At 40.9% G+C, this 22,690-nt stretch overlaps 1 protein-coding gene across 4 annotated transcripts in view; it reads left to right on the forward strand.

The window, feature by feature from the left end:
* Positions 1-22,690, forward strand: part of dlgap1b (discs, large (Drosophila) homolog-associated protein 1b) — a 124,328-nt gene that overhangs the window by 96,453 nt on the left and 5,185 nt on the right. For all 4 annotated transcript variants that reach the window (XM_028434097.1, XM_028434098.1, XM_028434100.1 and 1 more), the window contains 3 exons: positions 16,550-16,935; positions 17,013-17,092; positions 20,691-21,106. In XM_028434097.1, coding sequence (XP_028289898.1) covers positions 16,550-16,935; positions 17,013-17,092; positions 20,691-21,106 — 882 coding nt within the window. The remainder of the gene's footprint in view (positions 1-16,549; positions 16,936-17,012; positions 17,093-20,690; positions 21,107-22,690) is intronic.

The following is a 22,690-nucleotide window of genomic DNA, read 5'->3' on the forward strand; positions in this document are numbered from 1 at the left end:
ATATATCTTTTTATGCATTTAAACATTTTATAACAGAAAGAAATTCAGTTTAACAGGACATTTAGGCGCTTTGTCATTGACCCAAATATTTTCAAACAATCCAAGGAATTTTCAGTGTTGTGTTGTTTCTGTGTCAGTTAAGATACTTTGTGGAAAAATGTATTTACAAGGGTTACAGCCCAGTAAAACTTGTGGAAAAACCCTTTAATTAAGCAAAAATTTGACTTGAACTCTAAAAGTGAATTCACAGTTTAACAACTACTACTTAGTCTGATGATCTGCAATGTGTTTGAAATCCCCAAATAACGACCGAAAAAAGTCACACAAAAATATGGGGATTTCAAACAATATGAAGTTTGACCAAGTTTAGAAACAACTTGTCCACCAGTGATGTTAAAAACCTGTAATTTAACATCAGATACTCAGCATAAGGAACAGTTTGACATTTATGACTTTTATTATGAAATAGCAGGCAGGAAGTTACCTTTGACTTCATATTGAAGTCAACAACACCCACCCTGGGCTTTCTGCTTACTCATTCCAGACTTGTTTATCAAAAAGCATGTCTTGACCTCTTTAAGAAATATTGTGGGAAAAATAGAAACAAAACCATTTTCCAGTTTATTTAAAGGTTATTTTTTTAATTTTTTAAATTGACTCATATATGCTTCACCTACTGGCAGGTACAGAGTTATTGAAGTAGATTTTTTAGAAGGTTAATTTTGTAAACAGTTCAAAGAGTGTTAACAGATCCCTGCACCATATTTAGTATCTTTTTACTCAAAGTTTAAGGTAATTTTTCACATTGACGTCCTGATACAACTTTTTAATTTACAATATGATACCGATATTGCAGCTTTGCATATAAGCCAATACCGATATTGCTCCGATATCAGCATGAATCATCCATACTTTTATTACTTTTTTTTTCTCTTTCTTAAAAATAATAATAATTACTTATTTTGTGGTGTGGAATGTTAGAAAAGGCTTAATCATGTGGTGTTACACAAACAGAGAACAATAGTCAACAACAGTAGGTATGAGGAAAAACTGACCCATTTATTATTAACCCATTGGTTACATAAATTTTAACCTTCAACATAATATCTACAGTATTCTACAATTGAATAAAATAAATACAAAATGAATTGGAAAAAAATAAAAATCAGAAATTTGAATCCGATATTTGTTTTCAGGCTGATATCGGACCGATATCGGATCGGGACACCCCAAATTTTTTATCTACTTTTCTTTGAAAACGGCATACCCGAGGTTGCATGTTGTGGGTTTATTTTAGTGTGTCTCTGGTGGTGGCGGGCTGGGGGTGACAGGTGGGCCCTACATCACACTAATGCCTGGCACATCTTCACCACACACTCCTCTGCCAGGTCGAGTTATGAATGTCTCATCCAGGGTCCCCCTGGAACTGCACTTCCAGACTTTGCGTCTTGTTAAAGTGTGCAGCAGAGGAGGAAGACGCAGAGTTCAGACACGTCTCACAGGGCAGGGAGAACCTCACGGTCTTATTCCTGCTAGTGTGGAAGGTTCCTAGTGCCTTGCTGTTTGGCTGTTGAGGAGTATGTGGTCTTGTGATTCTCCAAAACCATGTTTTTGAGTGACTTTTTTTATCATTGGTTTCCATTTATAAATATTATATGTACTGTAATATTGAATATTTAATGCTTAATAAGCACAAATCAGCTGTTAATAAGCACTTATAATACAAAGGTCTTGTTGAAAGTAAGTAATCAAAGCACAATTAAAAGTGCTTATTATCTTTTAATACACCATCATATACATGTTTATTAACTATTAATTTGTGCTTATTAAGCATTCATTATCATTATTACAGTATATATAGTATTTTTAAATGTTAACAAACATCTTATAAGCACTTATTATTCGCTGTTAATTTGTTCTTTTATAAGTGCTTATTAACTTTTGCCTAATAAGCATTACTTTTCCATTATTACAGTATATATAGTATTTATAAATGTTAACAGGCATCTTATAAGCACTTATTATTAGCTGTTATTTTGTGCTTGTTAAAGTGCTTAGTAACTATTACCTTTTACTTATTAAGCATTCATTATCTATCATTACAGTATACATGGTACTGATAAATATAAGAAGCGTTGAATAAGCGCTTATTAGCGGTTAATTTGTGCTTATTATGCATTATTTAACTATTATTACGGACCCTTAATATAAAGTGCTGCCAACTTGGCTAAAGTTATTCAGAGAAAATGTTGATTAATTTACACAAAGAGTTACTAACCCTCCCCCCCAAAAAAACTATTTTATTCTGCTGAAAACAAATGTATTTGGTTATGAAGTAATGTTTTTGATTAATCTTAGTGTAACTCTTGACATTTTAGTCAAAGTAATTTAATATGGCATATACTGTTGTCAAAATGTAAGAGTGACTGCCCTCTATGGGTTGAAACCAGGCTTTTACAATTGATTTTTGCCATTGGCTGAGAATGGTGGTTTGTGATGTTTTGGTGGCTTCATGGCCCCGCCCCCTCTTGAAGCTAGCCCTAACATCAGATGTTGTTTTTTTTGACAACATAAGAACTCTAAAAGTCTAATGGCAGAAAGTTACTCAATAATGATAAGGGTTTGACCTCAGTGTTTGCTTTCTGAGTGTGGATATCAAGCCAGTTTAGTGTCCTGGAAATGTAATGTTTACTGTTTGTTTTTGTGCTTTTGGGAATGCTATTCATTTTAAAATACCGGCATATACTTCTGTCTATCATTAGCCTCCAAATACTTGTTTGAGTTAAGTTGAGACTTCTTGTAATCCACATGAAAAGCCAAACAAAGCCCAGAGAACAAAGATAAAAAGATTTGGTATTAATCCGGTGCACTATAGTAGCAGCTAATTGCAAAGCTAATAAGCTTCAATGAGTGTAAGCACCATGAAAGAGAAAAGCAGTGTTCTTCTAACCCTGTTCTTTAGGAAATATTGTTCTTGTTTCTGAACTTTTCACATCGTTTTGCACAAAACAATCTTAGTGTTATTTCAGAGGCCATTTTCTTTGCAACGACTATTTATGACACTCTGTTCAAAAGCTGAAACCAATGAATCGTGTGTTTCTTCTTCTTTGTTTAACAAGCAGTTAAACTGATGAAAGGACGTAAGCTGTAACCCTTTGATCCCCTGTTGAATAGGACGTCAGCACTTTACATAGTGTCAGACAGAACTACCATTAACAGCTTTGCTAGTCCCAAATTTGCTACATTTTACCTTTTAGTGACTGACAGTAAAAGGCACTTTCACTTCTTAATTCAAGACATTACAAGCATTTTTTTTATCAGGGGAAAAAATGCATTTAGTATTTTTTGCTATTTCAATCATTTACAGAATAATTTTTTCCATAATAATTTTTTTTCTTCTTCCATGAATCATTTATTCAATTCAATTCAACTTTATTTAAATGGTGCTAATTACAACAAAAGTTATCGGAAAGCCCTTTCTTTCCATTTCTATTTGTAGGCGCTAGTTAAAAAGGCTTAAAAAGTAGTTTTTATTAAAAAAAATAATAATAAAAAAAAACAATCGCTAATTTCAAAACAAAAGCTAAAGTATACTGAAAAGTCATTAGAGTATAAGCTTGAGTTGAGCTTTAAACAATTTAATTCAAACTGCTTAGCAGAGGTGTAAAGAGTACTGATATATTCTAATCATGTAGAAGTATTGTTACTCAAGTACAAGTATATCATACATAAAATACTCAAGTACAAGTAAAAAGTAGCTCAATTGAATAGTACTCAAAGTAAAAGTTACTAGTTACTTTCAGCCCCCATGTTTATTTTTGGTAATAAATCTTGCCACGGTTTCCTTGCACACAGTAAACATCTCATCTATAATCTTAAAAAGGAAGAGTCTAAATCATCTGTATAAATTAAAAGGTTGGTCAAAATTATTTTTATAAATAAAATAACACCAATGAATTCAATTTAAAATAAAAAAATAAAGCAGTATAGCTACATTTATGAACTCTAAAACTGAGAAAATAACCTCTATTTAATGCTGTTTTGGTGTGGTGCATTACATTTAATCTGGTTGGTTGACTATGATGTGATGGATTATTTATTTATTTATTTATTGAAGTTTGACAATGTCTGTTGATCATTTTAAAACAAAAATAATAATTTACTCAGTAACAGTTGGGTGTACTGTACGTCTTTTAAAATGCACTTCAGTACAATTAGCACAAGTATAATTACTGATTTAGAAACATACAAAAAATTAAAAAAATACAAGTACCCATTAAATCAACTCAATTACAGTAACATGAGTACTAGTAATCTGTTACTTTCACTTCAGCTGCTTAGTCTTTTGTTTTCTTCAGTCATTGCATATTACCACTAGATGGCGTTGCATGTCTGTGTAAGAACCTATTTAGTTCCTGTGTAGGGTTTGTTGATATGAGGGGAAGCTCACGTATCATGAGCTAACTGTCAGATGTTATTTCAGGCAGATTCTATCCTCCAATCAATGCCACCGACACACACAGGAAGTGAGTGATTAGTGAGGTGTTGCACGCCTGAGTCATGACTGTCAGTAACTGACATACAGGCTTGATGTATTTTTGCCTCCGAGACATGGAGATCAAGCAATGCTGGCTGAAGGAATGCAACTCTTGGTTACACACACACACACACACACACACACACAGTGATCCTGTTTCCTGCTCAGATGTTTAATTACAGGAATGGATAAAAAGCCCTGTCTTTGCAACTTATCCCTGTTCATGTGAACTACACCTGCACGTCAGTGGATGAAAGCTACCCACACTAAGGTGGAATTATTATTCAAAGCGAGATGTAAATTAAACACTACCATGGTGTCATTCTGGTGCTTTGACAGGAAATCAGGGGCAGGGTCGAGACTTGTGGTGACATGAGCACACGTGGAACACAAAGGAACAAGGCTTCACTCTAAGTGGCAGATGTGGAGGATGAGGGTGTGTCTTGTCTTGTCAGTGTGTGCATGTGACTTTAGTTACCTTGTGCAGCTGCAGGATCAAGCCCAAACTGGGAGCTGGATGTGGGTAAACTGTGATTTGGCTATCTGGCTTCCTGGCAGAGATAAATCCGAGCCATGCTGGTGTGTCAGACGCTCAGTAATTACTTCATCCTGTCATGACTGTCTGAGAATGTGAACCAGTGGGAACTTGCACTGTCGCTCCTGTACTGCTCCTTCACGGACACGAGTGGAATAAACACTCAGCATCTCTGTCATGCTGCTCAGCTCCAGCTTAGCACTGTTAGTCACCAGATAAACCCATCGAAATACATTTAATTTAGTCCAAAGAGTTTTTTTTAGCTGTGCGTTACAAGATAAACTTATTTTTTCCACTTTATTAATCTTCCCCGTCAGATATCTGAAACAAAATTCAGTCCGAGTGCGATCCCGAGTCTCCAATTGCAATATAAAATCCTACACTAGATGTCATCATATGCTCAGTAAAACCTCCTAAACTGTTGAGTTTGACCCAAATACTGACTAGCAGCATAATGCTGTGGTGCAATTTAATCATAAGTAACTTGTGGGAATAAGTTGCACCTGCAGACACATGCTAAATAATGCTCTTACGTTGTATTTATTTATTGTGTGAATTCATTTTTATTAGTCTCCCTAAACGACCGACGATTTCCTGCCTACGCATGTCTTCAAGAAACAATAAAGGCCGTGGGATGAATCTGTGGGATTTAAAGCTTTTATTTGTGGCTGCTAGGTGTTTGTTTACTTACGACTTGATTGGGCCCTGCTTTTTAGGGCCTGGAATGCTTTGATTATGGCCAATTAGGGAGGAAGAGTGGCGTTTGGATATCTTTTGACACAGGAAACACAAGCAGGAGAATGTCATAATGTCATTCATTCTCCTGCTTGAAGATTGAAAAAGTCAGGCTGGGGGGTGGAGGGGGGAGGGGGGTAAAGGGAGGAGCTGGTTGGTCTGCAACAAACACAAAGAATGGCTGCAGCAGTGCACTCCTGCTGTCCCCGCTGAGCCGAAACAACACACGCTGTGTTTCAGTGATTGAAACCTGCGTGTTTGAGGTGTCGCATCGAGTCATTTGGTGCATCGGATCAGGTGGAGTCGAGCAGACTCCCCCAGGTATCAGGCTGGTCCCACCCTTTCTACAGTCAGCTCTTCCTGTTCATGTTTTGGCATCAGAAAGAGCAAAGGAAAAGCAAAGCCCTGAAAGGATTTCCTCACTGTTGACTGTGGATGATCCCCACTGCTCCCGCATGCGAACGCTGGGCAAGGCAGGGCCTGTAAACTTTTAACGCCCCGAGGGAGTGAAAAAACACGAGAAGAAGTGGTATATATAGTTAAATAAATCTCCTCCACATGAGATGCAGCCTTTTTCCTAAGAGAGGCAAACATGTTTTTCCGCTCTGTATCCCGACAGTATATTGAAAGGGTTTTGGTTCTCTTTGACAGCAAAATTGTGTGGTTAAGAGTTCATGCTGCTTTCACTATTCAGGAGATGTGTGACGTTGTTGGAGGAACTGTGAGGGACGACAGAGCACGGCTGTAAGTGGGTGGTTTAGGCAGTGGAGTGTGGGAGGCCTGGCCTCAGTGCAAATTAAAGACTTCTCTGTGAAAGTCCCAGACTCAGCTACAGTTATACGTGTGTGTGTGTGTGTGTGACTGAGTATGTGTGTATAAGAGACCCAACCCTCCCTTGCTTCTTTTTAACTAGTCATTAAAAATAAGCCACAGCTAACCCCCTGGTACAAACTGAGAGACAGCAAGAGAGAGAAAGAGAAAGAAAGAATGCATCTCCTCATTCTCCTCCCTTTCTCTAAGCTTTGCTGCTTCACTAACCAAGTAAAACAGAGAGGAAGGAGGTGAAGGGGAGAGCCTGTGTTTAAGGGGGACTGATTCCGCTCAGAAATCTTCAAGGCACACCCTCACCCCCTCCCCCGTGTAAAGAGTACCAGAAGTTTTTTTTTCTTCCTCTCTCTATCCAGGAGGACAGAGAGAAAGAGATGAATGGGGAAAGGAATGTACGGGACAAACGAGAGCTCTCAGCAGGAGAGTGGGAATGTTGGAGAGACCATTGTTTCCCCCCCCCCACACAAGATTCTGCAGGGAGTGGATGTAAACACACGGGACGGGAGAGAAGAAGGGCGTGAAAAGTCACACCTGAGGGACAGATTTTGTAGATGTTTCATTTCCATGTGTCGCCCTTCTTTTTTTTTTTTTTTTTTTGCATCGCTTGCAGCTCCAAAAAAAAAAAAAAAAAAACCCCAGACACGCACGCACATGCAGCCATAGTGCCTATAGCTGCCATCTCGTCTTTCCCTCCGCCTCCACCCCTTCAACAGGATGTATAGGGTCACAGGGTCAGGACTGGAAACCACAAAAGACAGTATGCACCAGAGTAGCCTGGTTCTTGTTCTAAATCCCCCTTTAGCCTCTCTCTGCTACCTCCTACCACTCCGTCTCCCCCCTTTCTCTCATTTTCTTTTGCTTAACTTTCCATCGTCCTCCCCCGCCTGCCTCGTTCCTTCACTAACATTGGAGACACAGAAGGCCTGACGTTTGGTTTTGAGCCCAGATGGCTTTAGTGTGCCTCTGGCTGTGGATTAGGCCGCCAGTGTCTCCTTTCCCCTCCATGTGCAAGCAGTCAGGACAAAGAATGTCAAAGTGGGGGGAAGGAACGCAAGGAAAAAACCCCAGGACTGTGAAACAACACCCGACGCTGGTGTTTCACGGTATTCCTGGAAGAGTAAACTCAAGGGCTTGTAAAATGCGCCTGCCAGCTTTCCTCCTCCTTTTTGTGCCTAGTCATACAAATCAAATTATGACTTTCCTACATTCGGGGCAAAATGCTCAGACAGCTTGTAGCATGTAAAAGAAGAAATGAACTTTTGACCACATTCTGCTGCATTTATATGCTAATGGCTGCAGTAGCAAGGCAGCAATCCGTCATGTAATGACATGACGTCTGCATTGTGTTTCAGCCTTCAAGGCTGATGTGTGTTTGTGTGTGGTGGCCTCTTGTTTTTGTCGGTGTGTTGCGCTTCTTTCTATTTTGTCCCAGCGCCTATTATTCCCAGAGGTCGCGGTTCTGTTTTCCTGTCCTTGACTGTATTTCCACAGGCTCTGGTTTTCTGGTGGACTGTGGTGTTTTTTATCAGAGAGCTGTGTTTAGCACTTTGAGACTGTGTGGTGGCAACATTGGCGTGTTGTTGTGGGTATTTTTAGTTCACCATGCAGACACAGGCCTAAGTGGCCTCTTATCCACATAGCAGCATCAAGGCTCGGCTGACATTCAAAAAGTCTTATACAATCCACAATTACATATTCAGTCTTGTTTTGGACTCAGACTCTCCCTCATGATTTTGTTTTTAGGCATTCTGGGCTTGTCACTGTTGCTCACGCTGTCATTGCCAACACGTCTGATGTGTCATTTCACACAGCAAAGCCAGTCAGATCCCAAAGTACCAGTCAGCCGGTGAGCAACACTGTGGGAAATGAGCGCAGTGAAAGCATGCGTGAGATGTGTGGGCGTGTTAGTTTTAGTGTTAGGGCTAATGCTCAGGTTTATGCCCTACAAAGCAGCAGGAATGTTCAGGAGCTGAAGGAAACAGGATGACAAACGTGTGTGCTGTCCTGTCTTCTTGTTTCTCCTTTTATTCCCACTTCTCTTTGTTTCTTTTTTTTTTTTTTTTTTTGTTACTTTTCTCTCCAACGTTCCTCATTTATTTGAATCACTTAAACCCCTCCCCTGTAACAAGATCCTGGAGACAGAAACTAAGTCTCACATGTTGCTTATTTCTTGGCGTGTACTGAACAAAAAGAAGAAAAAAAAAGTTTGATAACGCTCTTAAAAAAAAGACGAGACTGTGTGAATCAGTAAATGGAACAAACATCTGTGAGAAAATGTGTTAATCATAGTGATTTTAAGAATAAGGTTTATCCTTTTTTAAGATTTCTATAGAAACAAAGCAATTTCTAGCACTTGTATTTGAAACGTAATCTCATCAGATTATAATAATACGCAAACCTCAACCAACCACCAAATATTGTCTTTTACAGATGTTGTCAGTTATCTAGATCAGTGATCTGATCATAGTATCATGATCATTTACACTGTAAAGGCTGTAAGAAATCTATATCCCCATTAATAACGATATAGTTGGTCCAAGTATATCGGAACCCTCTTTTCTTTTTTTTTTAATTGCTATAAAATGCAAGATCCTGATGTTGGGTAATTGAGTAACCAACCCTACATAACAATAATGACAGACGGGGACTTTTCAAACTGATCCAGAATCAGTATATTGATCCAGGTCCCCTCCAAAATGTTATGGAATCTTCCATGGCATAAGGTCTATCTTTAAATTAATGAGGAAATAAAACTAGTAATACTAGCAAAAGGTAAATTATAATATCTTGTGTAAATATATTATTTTTAAAAAAGTGCTTCATGATACATATTATGTTTTTACAAGTTAATCTTCTGAGAAATTTGCCCCCTAGTGTTTGCAATTAAAATTCTTTCCCTTAGCCAAATGTAGTTGATGACCCCAGACGGACCTGTTTTGAAACAGCACTTTCATTTCTTTCACACTCCTGATGATATTGTTTTTTCTTGCTCTCAGCATTTGTCTTTGCTTGTCACTGATTGACTGGATGATGGGAACATTAAGCCATAAATGTGGAATGCAGGTAACCAGGCTCTTTATTTGAACTTAGAACAGTGGAACACAAGTAAGTGGGTTAAGTGAACTGAGTCTATTGCCTAACAGGGAGCAGCTGCCTGCCAGATTTAGTGGTGGTTGACAGTTGTAAACACACTCTTATCTACAGATTCAGGAGACGCAAGCCTGCTGGAGCTGTTACCCTGTGTTGACATGAGTTTCTGTCACAGAGGGCACATGGCGCACACGGCTCTGTTGATAGCGTTGAGGGTCTGTGGACACCGGAGGCATACTAAACAAATGTTTCACACTGATATGTGGCGTTTCACCTTAATGGAGGAAAAGCCATTTAAATGCTGCAGTTAGAGCAGGATGTTAGCAAAGCTCCTTCCCTGACAAGCACACACACACACACACACATGCTAAATATACTCTTTTAAAAGGCACTCACAGGCCACTACCTTCCCCTTCTGCTCACACATGCCCATACGCACACAAAGTCAGCTATTGTGCTGCAGAGTTCAGGCATCTGGAGAGCAGAGACCCCCTCCACTGACCTTTGACCTGTGGTAACAGAGTCGCAGACTGACATGAAGTTCCCAGTCTTTCAGGTGGTTCAGATGTCTGACGGAGGATGTTTGAAGGCCCATTGTCCGCCACGAAACTAGATTCTTTGCATCCCTGCAGCTAACGTGATTACAAGTTCTAATATAAAAATATCAAATTGCAGTTTTTCACCTTGAAAATAGAAGCCTTGGTATGTGCTTTATTGTGGTGCAAAATGACGGTTTAACAACACATTATACGGGCCTTTAAAGATGTCTAATGCTTCTGTCCCAGGACGACCATGACAAGCCTTTTCTGACATCGTTCCAAGACAAACTGGTTTGCAGAGTTCAGCACTCAGCTGCACAAAGGCAAAAGCCCCAGGTCTAGAAAAATGGTTGGATATTAATTTACAACACAGTGGCTCTGTCTTGGTTCATCCCTTTATAAGGACGTGTGAGTGTTTCGTCTTCAAGGGAAGCTAGATGGAAGCTATTTGAGCTGAGTTTTCCTTTTGGCCTGTGCTTAGGTGAGTGTCGGTACAGCTGCAGTGTATCCTGTCGAGGTAAACATTCAGGAAACAGGAGCTCGCCTTTACTTGCTATGGTAGAATGCCAGGCCTCTTGGCAAACTTCATGTTGCTATGTGTCGCCATGGTGACGCTATCACAAAGGACTCCAGCTGGTTGTGTGTGTGTCAGATGAAGGCGAGAGGAAGAGCTCCTGAAAGACGGACAAATGGACGAGTAGAGCAGACGGAGTCAGGCAGTAACTCTGATTCAACCCGACCCCCCCCCCCCCCCACCCCCATTCTTTAGCCTGCTTTCCTCTCAGAGCTATTCTCTCCCCTCAGGCAGACCCTCATCCCAAACACAGTGCAGCTGGGCTCAGCTGTCAATGTTCCCCCATACCGACCACCCCCTGTCCTGGGCCTTTGTGTTTCTTTTGGATGATGGTGGATTTGCCCTCGGCCCCCGCATGAGGGAGCCCGTTTCTGTTTCCTGGACCCTTACACTAAACTGTCTGCTCTTTGAAGTGGTCTATCGCACAGATTGGAGATTATGAAGCAGCTGCCTGCCTTAATTCTGTTTGGAAACATCAACACGGTGATTAAATGAAGGAAAAGGTACACACCTCTGCAGGTGATGTGGAACAATGATCAGCGACCTAAAACAAAACTCTGCAAATCCCCTTTTGTTCTAATGCTTTGAGTGTTGAATGGAGACGTTGCTTTGTGTCAGGAGTGGGAAGGGAAGAGCTTTCTTTGATATCCCCGCGCCCAGGAGTGTGTGGAGTGCTCCGCCAAGTAGAACCGCTATTCACACCAACTTGTCGGCATGGGACTTTTGAAGTATTTGTCAAAAGAGGGATTTGGCTAAGAGCCACTAGAGTTTTATCATTCACAAACTCCTCGTCTCTTTGGGATGACAATGTTCGCAGCAGTTGACCACATGGAAAGAATGATACAATTCCACTGCATTACTTTTATTAACTTAGGAAGTTTGTCCTTATTTTTTCTTATGCACAAGTGACTTAGTAACATGTTTTCCTTGTGTGGGATCAAAGCTTATATATACAATATTACGTGATTACGTCTTCAAAGTCTTTTTCAGTGCTATAAGAGAGCTTTTCACATTCCTTCTTAAGGGTTTGATGGAGTTCTGCAGAACATTCCTGCATCACTCTGTCCTTGACTTGTCAGTGTGTGGGAGGTCCAGCGTGGTGTGGCTGTCAAATGCTTTCAGGGCTGCGGGAGGATCAAGCAATTCTCTTATCACTTCTGTGGAAACTGGAAACCTGGCCTCTGTCTTATCAGGACTTTTGTTTTGGTTTAAAGCTATTTTCTGTTTTAGTAACTCCTGCAATTAGGAGATTGAGTAGTTTTAGTTTCTGATACATATGATGTGCAACATAAAACCAGGGTGTTTTCTGGGAATACATGTCATTTAATACTTTTGGCAAGTGTTCATTGACATTTTTTGAAAACTCTTTGGAGCACGTAGCTTCAGTGTTGACAACAGCTCCTGATGGATCTGCTGCATAATGCTGCAGTGGTCTCCCTTCACGTAGAAAGGTTCAAATGTTAGCCTGAGTTTTGTCAACACTATTTGTGTGCCTCTGCAGACTTGTGCATGCGTGCAATAGTGCGCATGACTCCTGTGTGTGTTTACTTAACCTGCCTTGGCATTTGAAACTCCTGTCGTTCTCAGGCGTGTCTGGCTCACACAGTGACAGCTAGGTGGGACACTCAGCGTCGTCTCCTGTTACATCCAGTGTTTATTTGAGTGGATAAAAACCTCTTTTTAACCCCTCCACAGGCTTGTGAGGAACATACGTGCCTGCCTGCCTGCCTGGCTGGCTGGTCTTGCGGGTCCGAGGCTTGCAGTAGCAGCTTTTGCACGCACGTCAGTGGTTGATACACTGGCATGCCTTAGGCTTTGGTACAAACTCATATTGGGGCCTAGACACATCACTCAGTTATAGGTGTAAGCACTCACCCTCTTCCTCTGTTCACGGCCACCATCATTATACTTAATCAGTGTGTTGCGTCGCCCTCTTTAATCTCTCCACATTTGTCACAGGACTGGTTTAATTTGGGAAGTTAGGCTTACGTCACAGATTACGTTAGCGTGGTAAACAAACGGGCACCATTTTGAACTGCGGAAAAACACCTCATCCGCCTCCTGTTTGTCAGATGACAAGAGCATCTTTATTTCAATACAGGAGTGATTTATATCTCGGTATGGCATACAACTATCAAGAAACACTACCAGAAAAGGCCAGAGGATGGTATAAAGTTATCAGTGCTAGGGATATCTGAGTGTCCATACAAAGTCCCCGCCAGTACTTGGGTTAACAGTCCAAAACATTTGCCCACATTCGCCTACACAGATCTATACAATTACCTAATAAATGAACCCAGTGAGTAAACGGCATGGAAAAAATCCTGCGGTAAATTCCTCACACACCATTAATCCCAGTGTACTTTATAACTGATATAAATACAACATATTTCCATCTAGAATGAAAACTAAAGCCACCGAGATTCCCCTTAAATCCTCATTTCAGATCTTAACTGTTCACTTACCGGTTCTTAAATGTAGAGCACATGTAGGAATTGGGATGTTTTTGGACACCAGTTTTTACACATCCATTCTATGAAGGAAAGCCAGCGTTTTCTTGGGATGATATAAAAAAATTGTTTCTGTATCATTTTTTTTAAATTTTGTTTTACCCCCAAACAGGGTTGCTAGGCAAAAACATCACAACATAGGATGCCCGTCTTTCCGAATAGATTACACCCTACAAGACAATGTGCATTATACTTTCAGCACAACCAAGATTGCTTAGTGTCAATCTTCCGATGTCCCGCCCTAACTCCCTCTCCCCTGTTCCTTTCCCCCTCACCAAGGTGTAACATTGCCCTCTTTTTTTTACATCTTCCCTCTAATAAAATGTTTCTTACCCTTCCTTAAGGAGGGCTGGTGATCGTCACAATTAAGCAATAAATTGTTTCATTGCAACATATGTGCCTGTACAGTCACCAAGTATCCACACAGACTCACATGTGACTTTTGGATGACTTCAGGGATAGACGCTCTGAAAGGGGATGACATTCTATCCTTTAAACCTCTATGATAGATCAGCCAGAACCTTGTCTTTCCCTCTTTCTCTCTGAGTGCATGGGCTGTGGTCTCGTTTTTTATTCCCATTTTCTCTTGCTAGGTAGGTTTTTTTTTTTTTGTTTGTTCCAAGATTAGCCCTGAAACTCAATCATATTCCCAAGATAACTCTCTGAAGTCAGGACAGTGCTGCAGTTTTTTTCCCCCATTTTGCCTAAGCTGACTTTGGCAGCAGTTCCTGCATTTGCAATATCTCTCTAAAGAAATCCATATGACATTGAGCTCTTAAAGAAAGCCGAACGAGTCATCTGTTGTGTGGTTTGTTACGCCATCATCAAAGGCACCTTATTTATAACCATGATCTCATCAGCAGCAGCAGTTGTCCCATCAGGATTCCTTCCATCTCGTCAAAACCTGTCTAAGATCTCATTTGGGATCAGCCAATCACGGCCGATGATGCAGGAAGGAGGGAGGGTGGAGAACTGCGGTGACTCTGACAACCCAAAAGGATGAAGTCAGCCCTCTGTTCAGCTCTGATATGTTAAGGCCTCTCTGTAGCTGTCAGTGTGACGAGAGTAAACAAAATCCCAGTCTAATAGTTTTTAGACATGTTTGCCTGCACTGGGTGTGGTTGGCAACAGTTGTCAATCACGTAGAGGACCCGGTTCTTGCCACATTAGGGATTAAAGGCATCCAGGAAACCCGCTGTCCTAGTTTTCTATTCCAGCTCAGAGAGGTGACCTAGTTTTGATGATAACACCGGGTCAGGATGAACAGAGGAATCCAAGCCATTATGAAGTTCAGCGATGTGACTGTTTTGTTTTTCCTGTGGACAAATGACACACTCTTGTTGTCTTGCTGGCCCTTTTCTAAAGGTGGACTTGTGACTCTGAGCAGTGTGTGTGAAAGCCTCCATTGTCTGTGCAGAACCTGTAGCTGTAACATGAGAAGGCCAGCGTGCTGACAGAACGATGAAGAATGTCACTGAGCAGAGCTGTGATGGTTTTTCTTTGTGCACATTTAGTTGACTTTAATACACAGTTTAGAGTTCATTAAGCTCTCCAGCTGACATACACAACAACATCCTAGCTAAGAACAGGATGTATGATCAACACGGATACATTTGGAGCTCTGTAATTGTTCAGGTTGGTTACTGTGACTGTGTAGAGCGCTTAACCATCCAGATCAGATCAGTGGGTCAAGTGGCTGACTAACTAATCTGTTACTAGATGTGGCTCTGATTTGTCAAAGTTGGCCTTAATCTACTGTCCATGTTTACTACTGTACGAGAGATCTGAGAACTTAAGATAAACGTTCTTTCACTCTTAGTTACTCACATTATGTCATTTAAATCAACAAACTACTTTATTAGGAATATTTCTATTATTTTTTTTTTTTTTACTGAGCTTTCTTTCACTGTTTTTGCTGTTGTTGTTTAAACCAGTTTAGTGTCAGTGGCTACTTTTCACTTAACTTGACATTTAAATATATTCATTTCAAATGGATTATTTCAAACCAAAAAAAAAATTCATTTTCCACTCTTTTTAATGTGTCTATTTGTTTCAACAAGTATTTACATCAGAATTTATTTTTCACTGACTTGGCCCCATCACTTTAGGTAGTCGTCCACAGAAATGCTTTCTCACAATGACGACACTGATAGACAGGAAACAAGCATTTCTTCCGTGATCCGTAAACACCTGGATCAATTCTCATCTTGTAGGATGATAATGGTTATTCAAAATATGTCTGCAATGCTTTGTTTGTGTGTCTCGATGCAGGAAGCATTCAAGAGCAAAAGGTCAGATGCATTTTGCAGACGCTTAGAACACAGTCACTCCAGTTATGTGTGTAAAGAAAGAGGGTTAGATGCTGACGTTGAGGATTAAAATTACAAAAACAACATTCAATCGTCATGAAGAGCTAAATTTAAGCAGAACAAATGTCCAGTCATTCATCTTCTCTGCATTGTTAAGAGAAGGCTTTTTTCATATATCAGCTGTTGTTATGTAAAAAGGTACAGAGCTAACAAAATAATAGTAAATATACATAGACGCAAGCCTGGGAACTACAGGCTAAGACACAGACATGGGTGTTTAACACTAATCTGCTCAGGTTTTTTTATCCACTCAGTTTTAATTAAAGTAATTAAAAGAAAAGAAATATTAAACACAAAATGTATGTAAATATCTAAATTTAATGATTTTTTATTTTTTTTAATTGGAATTGAATCTGAAAACAATGAAAGACTGTAAAAGGTCAGTTTACTGTATATTTTGGTCATTAGATTTTTTGTTAAAAAAATGTGTTTATATACAGTATATATATATATATCTTTGATTTTCACTTGAAATTTCTAAAACTAAGATTGAAGTTCAAATAACTGGTCGATTTTCATTTTGTGCTACTAAAAACAAATTAAAAAAAATGAAATGATAGAACTAAGACTATAAAAAAAGAAAAATGCCTTGAATTTTAATCTTAATTTTTTTAATTTTAAAATGAAAATTAAAAAACTCATTTTTTGTTTTTAAATATCGTTTTTTAAAAGGAAAATCCAATGACCAAAACATACACCGTAACAGTTGCCTAAGTATATTCAATTAAAATCTCCACACCTGAAAATATGTATTATCTTTTGTTTGTGTGAGAAAATACATAATCTAATATTTTTCCCTCTCTCTGTCTCTCTCTCCATCATCTCTCTGCAGTCTCTTCATGCATCACCACTTACAAAAAGACACCTCCCCCAGTCCCACCTCGAACCACTCCATCCAAACCCTTTATATCCATCACAGCCCAAAGCAGCACCGAGTCTGCCCAGGATGCCTACATGGACGGTGGCTCCGGCTCTCGAAGTGGCATCGGCTCCCAGCCGGGCCTGTCCAACTCCACTGAGAGCATCGACAGCATGAAAGCCTTGACGGCGGCTATAGAGGCAGCTAACGCTCAGGTGCACGGCCCGGCTAGCCAGCACGTCACCAACAGCACCATCACTATCACCGCCACTGCCACCACCTCAGCCGTCGCACACGTCTCCACCGACAGCAAAGCTCAGAGGGAAGCTCTGCGCAAGTGCCTCTCCATAGGGATCCAGGTGTGTGGATGCACCTCAGTTAGAATAAAAAATCAGATTCCTGACATGTAGTTTGACCTTTTCTGCACTTTTTTTAGGTGGACCCAGAGGAAGAAGGCCCAGTTGAGGAGCAGTCTAAGTTCCAGTCTATAGGAATTCAGGTGGAGGATGAGCGATGGTGAGTAGAGACAAAGAGAAAGAGGATGGAGTGAAACTGGAACCACCTACAATAGGAGAGATAGAAAGAACATAATGTGTGTGGATGGAGAGACGTTTGTAATGAATACTACAGGACAGGACAAGACCCCCCCCCCTTTCATCCCACCCGCTCTTACACTAGCTTCAACTCAGCAGCTGTCCCCAGTTCAGGGAAGGCCGGCGTCAGAGCCTCCCTCAGTTGGGGGCCCCGAGTGACAGCTGGGCCAGAGGATGTGGTGCAGGGACCTGGGTAGCTGGGTAGGTGGAGGGGGTGAGTTGACAGCCATCTGTTGCTCCAGTCATTGTGATCAGGCTACTTTGAGGCTATGTGTTTGTATATGTGTGGGGAGGAAGAAGGGGAGGGGAGTTTATGGCGCGTGTTTAGTTTGGAGAAGCACCGCTGGGCTGTCAGCTCTGCAACATGTGGCCCATGTATTAGGAGAAGCTCAGCTCTGTGCACACTTTCATTAGCTCACATGGTGACTTTTGACACACAAAGGCTTTGATGGTCTCTTTGTCTGCGCCTGTTCACCTAGCCAAGACTGTGACCTCCTGTTTGGTCAGTGATTCTGATCAATTCTGCCATAGTTGTGGTGATGGTGGTACCATCGCCATGGTCTGCCGTTGGCATTTAGAGACATGTCCGTAATCATCAAAGAGCAAACTGAGAGCTAAGTCCGACACACTGAAACAAACTTGCACTCAGTTTTGGAATGTGGGGATTTCTGAAAGAAGGAAGAGGAGGTCTCATCTGATTAACCAAGCTTTGAATTCTAAGAGTCTCCAAGTCAAATATTAACTGATCCAGACACCCTGTAGTCTGCTGAGGCTTGAACGTTCCACCACAGTAATGATCTTCGACCCATGCATTGCTCTGGCTAATGTATACACTGGGTTTCACATCATTTTTATAGTTGCATTTTCAATTGTTTGTGTGTGTGCGTGTGTTCACCTGGGAGGTCTGGGCATGCTGCCCCCTGCATTGAATTCCCAGACAGTGAGAGTGTTAAACTCCTATAATCTTGCTTGAAAGGACCTGTAAGTGTGAGTGCATGTGTGCACGCACGTTCGTGCACAAGTTAGTCCCACTCATAGGTCATAGCCTCAACTCACTGTTTGAACTCTGTTAACGGAATAGGAGAAGAAGATGAAAGCATAAGGATTAGTGTGCATATCTGTTTCTCTTAATAATTATACTGAAACGCTCAACAGGTAGTATTTGGAATTTGAGGTTTTTCTGTTTTTGTTTTTAAACCTTAATGCTTGGGCTTGGTGAAAAGAAGATGTTACTTTACTCCTTGGACTGAAACTTTTCTGACACTTTCTGTGAGATAAACATCAAACAAAAAAGAAGGAGGCTGTGTTGAAAATCACTTACTAACGTACTACTCATACTAAGTCTGATGTTAACATATATACAGTACATACATACATACTGTATATATCGTATATAGTGCATTCACATTAGATAGTATGGAAAGAGTATGCAAGAAATACCTAGATGTATACTATATCAGAACATTTTAGAAGTATGCACGGTGAGCACACTCATCATACTCAACTGCCCCATGATGCATTGCAAGTGAATCCTAAAATCGTCCTGGGACCGACTTCAAGCTAAAGGTCAAACAACCCCTTTTCAAAATAAAAGCATCTCCTCTCATCTTCCATTAGTATTTAACGCTTTTGTAAATAGGGTTTTTGTTTTGAAGTTCTCCGCAAGTTTAGTCAGTAGCACAATGGCGGGTCTCCGGAAATCTCCAAAATGTCAGCATAAAATGTGTTTCTGTGAGTTTTATGGATCAAATGACCACATGTTGATATTCTACTTGGTCACTTTCTCGCTTAAAATGCTTTCATACCTTTCAAAGGTGGAGTTTTTAGCCTCAGGTGGCTTCAGGTGTTTGTTGTGGGAGGTTTGAAATACGTCTTGGAAAACTTTGAAGTACTCTTCAGTGGAAACGGTCATCATCCTAATCCTCCTAACCATACTTATAGTGTATATATATTATATACAGTATATATATTCAGTGTTTACAGTGTATATTACAGAGAGCCATTTCGAACACAGTCATGGGCTCTGTTAAGTTAAACCTGATGAGCCTCGTTTTTGTAGACCTGTGTCTACCCAATCCCTATAAACTATCGTGAACAACAAATAACTTTAACTCCTTTTTACTTTTATGACATTATAAAATAGTTTTTAATATCTTATCTGCTAATTTATGATTGAAAAATCTTCCATTGAAGCTGATTTTTCTGCAGATAGTGAGAATATAATCAGCACATATGGAATAAATGATTCCATACGTGCTGATTACATGAAGACAAAGAACATTAACTCACTTCTGCATAACTTATCCCATTATTCATTTGTTTTCTCCCTCTTCTCTCGTCTTCCCTTTGCTGATTTTTCTCTTCACATACCTTCATTCTTCCTTTGTGTGCTGGACTATTGATAGTTGGCTGTGTCTGGGCTGTGTTTGGCCTTGCCTGCCTCTGCCCCTGCAGGAAGTTGTTAGGCTGATAGAAAGCAGACTGAGGTCATTAGTTCTGAACACCTGCTCGGAGGAGTTACTCTTTAACTGCTCCTCATACACACACACACACACACACAGAATACACAGACATACACTTGACTGCTGGTATGGACACGTAAAGCCCAACACAGTCTGTTTGATGTATCCGAAGCCACTCCCTCGTTCTTGTTCTTGAGGAGGGATGAATGAGGAGACTAGGGAAGTAAAGATGAATAGGTGCCGCTCGGGAGGAGTACGCGACCGGAGATGGGCTGAACCCGATGTGACTGAGCTGTGATCGTTTGTGTGCGTGTGTGTGTGTGTGTGTGTGTGTGTGTGTGTGCGTGTGTCATGCTGCAGGGAGGTCAAGCTGAGGTTGACATGAAGGATGATTGTGTGTGGGCATGTTTGTTTGTTTTGGTGTCAGGCAAGCAATTTTGCGCTGACAAACGGTTACATTTTTCTACAAATCTGTTGTTACTTAGTTTGTTGGTTAAATCTACACGCACAGATCTAACAACCCCACTTTGAAGACCTTTCTTAATGTGCTTTCAATCTCACGAGAAACTTAATCTGACCTTTGTATACGTTTTTATTTTGAGTTCCTTGAATGCAGCACAGTTCGCTGTAATCTGGCAGTAATTTGGCCGTTCCCTTGCGCAATCACAAAGCGGTTGGCTGGTTCAAACACTGTGTCCCTCCTGTGCCCCATTCATTACCAGAGTAGTGAGCTGCTTTATAAAATGCAGCCAGCTTGAGTGTGTGTGTGGCACAAAGACTGAGCCGAATGAGACATGGCACGCCCAGCTGTAGAGAAGGGTCCCAGGGGTAGGTGTGTGCTTTTGTGCCTCTACTGTGTGTGTGTGTGCGTGTGTGCGTGTGTGTGCATCAGGTCCAAAGCAGGAGCTGCACACCCCTTTGAATTAACCAGGTGACAAAATACTGGCACACAAAGGCCGTTTCTCCCAAACAGAGATGAGTTTTCAGTTCACTCTGAGAAATCAGTTCCTCTTAGATCATCAAGTGATTTAAATGCATTTTTTTCCCCCAATCATCTAGTCACCGCAGGATGACCCGATCCAACAGCGTGACCACGGCCGTCCAGGCTGACCTCGACGACCCAGCCGACGCCCTCGACCTGCCACTACGTCACTGTGCCACCATGCCACGCCAGCATTCCCGTGATGCTGCCACCTCCACCGTTAGCATCCAAGGCTCTGGAAACCACTACCACGCGTGTGCTGGAGACGACTACGGGGAGGCGGGCTTCGACCCGTCCATCTTGCCCCCTCCGGACCCCTGGATGGACAATCTGCCTGAGACAGATCTGGAGGCGCTGGAGGCCATCGGGCGGTCGGTGTGTCCCAGGGACGGACGCTGGTTTCTCAAACTGCTGCAGGCTGAGACCGAGCGGATGGAGGGCTGGGGTAGGCAGATGGAGCAAGATGAGATGGAGAACGAGCTGTCGGATGAGAGTAAGTAAGGTTTTGAATGATTTTTGGATGCTTTCTTGTAGGGATGGCCAATATATACAGATTCAAGATATATCGAGTTTTTTTTTATTTTGGCGATAAAGAAAATTACAACATCTTTTGGTTCACATCGCCCAGCCCTAGATGGGAGTCATTTATTGAAAAATGGATATAAAATAAATCTAAATTGGGAAAAAAAATGAGAAGTTAAGATGTAAAGGTAAAATGTTCCCAATGTTCTATGTTTCAAAATATTGAAATGTATGTCATATATCCACCATTTTGAGAAATAATATCAAGATATGAGGTTTGGTCCATATCGCCCAGCCCTACTTTCTTTCTTTTTTTCCTCTTCCTGATTCAGGAGTTCTAGATTTTGGAACACAGTAGCCAAAGGTTTGTTAATAAATGTGCCTGTGTGGCATTTTTCATCTGCAAATTTAACCCAGTGTTGTCTTTCTAGTAAGACTTTATTGAGTAAAGTGTTTTTTTTTTTGTTTTTTTTAAAGAGATTTATATCGTATATCGCCATTTTTAGCAAAAACATTGAGAGATGAGGTTTGGTCCACATCACTCAGCCCCCATTTTAACAAAAACAAGAAAAATAAAATGAAAGCTTAAGATGTAAAGGTAAAATGTTCCCATCTTCTTGTATCTGTCTTTCAAAAATATTGAGATTTATATCGTAAATCGCCATTTTGAGAAATAATATTGAGATGTGAGGTTTGGTCCATATTGCCCAGCCCTACTTTCTTGTCTTTTTTTCACTTCCTGATTCAGCCGGTCTAGTTTCTGGACCACAATAGCTGCCTGTTCTTTGCCTCAGACCCTCTGGCCTCAACAGACATACCGTGCATGCTTAGCAATAGCTGCTGGCTTCAGCCACACGTGTCTCCTGGATATACTGTATAATGATCTCACACACACACACACACACACACACTCAACCCGTCCGGTGCTTCTTCTCCATCATGATGTAACATATGCACACGAAGCAGGCCACACGTCTAAATATAATTACGCTCACACGTTCGCGCAGACATAGCAGCCTTGAGTAAACAAGACCCCGAGGTGGTCGGCGTGGCACTTCTACCAGCGTTTCTCCACTGCACAGCTGACTTCATCATGTCTTCCTGAAAATGTCATTGCGTATGCAGCCGACGTGAGACGGCTGTTATAGTTTCAGCAAAAAAAAAAAAGATTCTCTCACAGAACACAAAGACGAGAAAAGCTTCCTCAAGGTTATGTTTTGCCAGATCCCACGGTACCAGGCACAGACACACACAAGGGGGGGAAGACTTGTCTGTACTGCAAATGTATTACTTTCTGCTCTATTTTTAGAAATCAACAATTTGTTAATGGATGCTTGATTGATTAATTATTATTATTATTATTATTATTATTGACTGTGCATCAAGTTATGCAGGGCATTCTGGTTTCTTCCCCAAAAATCAATGTACTCCTTTGCTTTGAGTCAGGATTCTTCCTTTACAAAGAGGGTCTGTCTGCTGCTTCTATTGTTGCATTATTAATGCACCCAGTCTGCCAGTGGTGCAACATGCCTGTAGTATGCGGCTCTGTGAGTAC

Source organism: Gouania willdenowi, chromosome 20 (assembly GCF_900634775.1).
Source record: "Gouania willdenowi chromosome 20, fGouWil2.1, whole genome shotgun sequence".
Lineage (NCBI taxonomy): Eukaryota > Metazoa > Chordata > Actinopteri > Blenniiformes > Gobiesocidae > Gouania > Gouania willdenowi.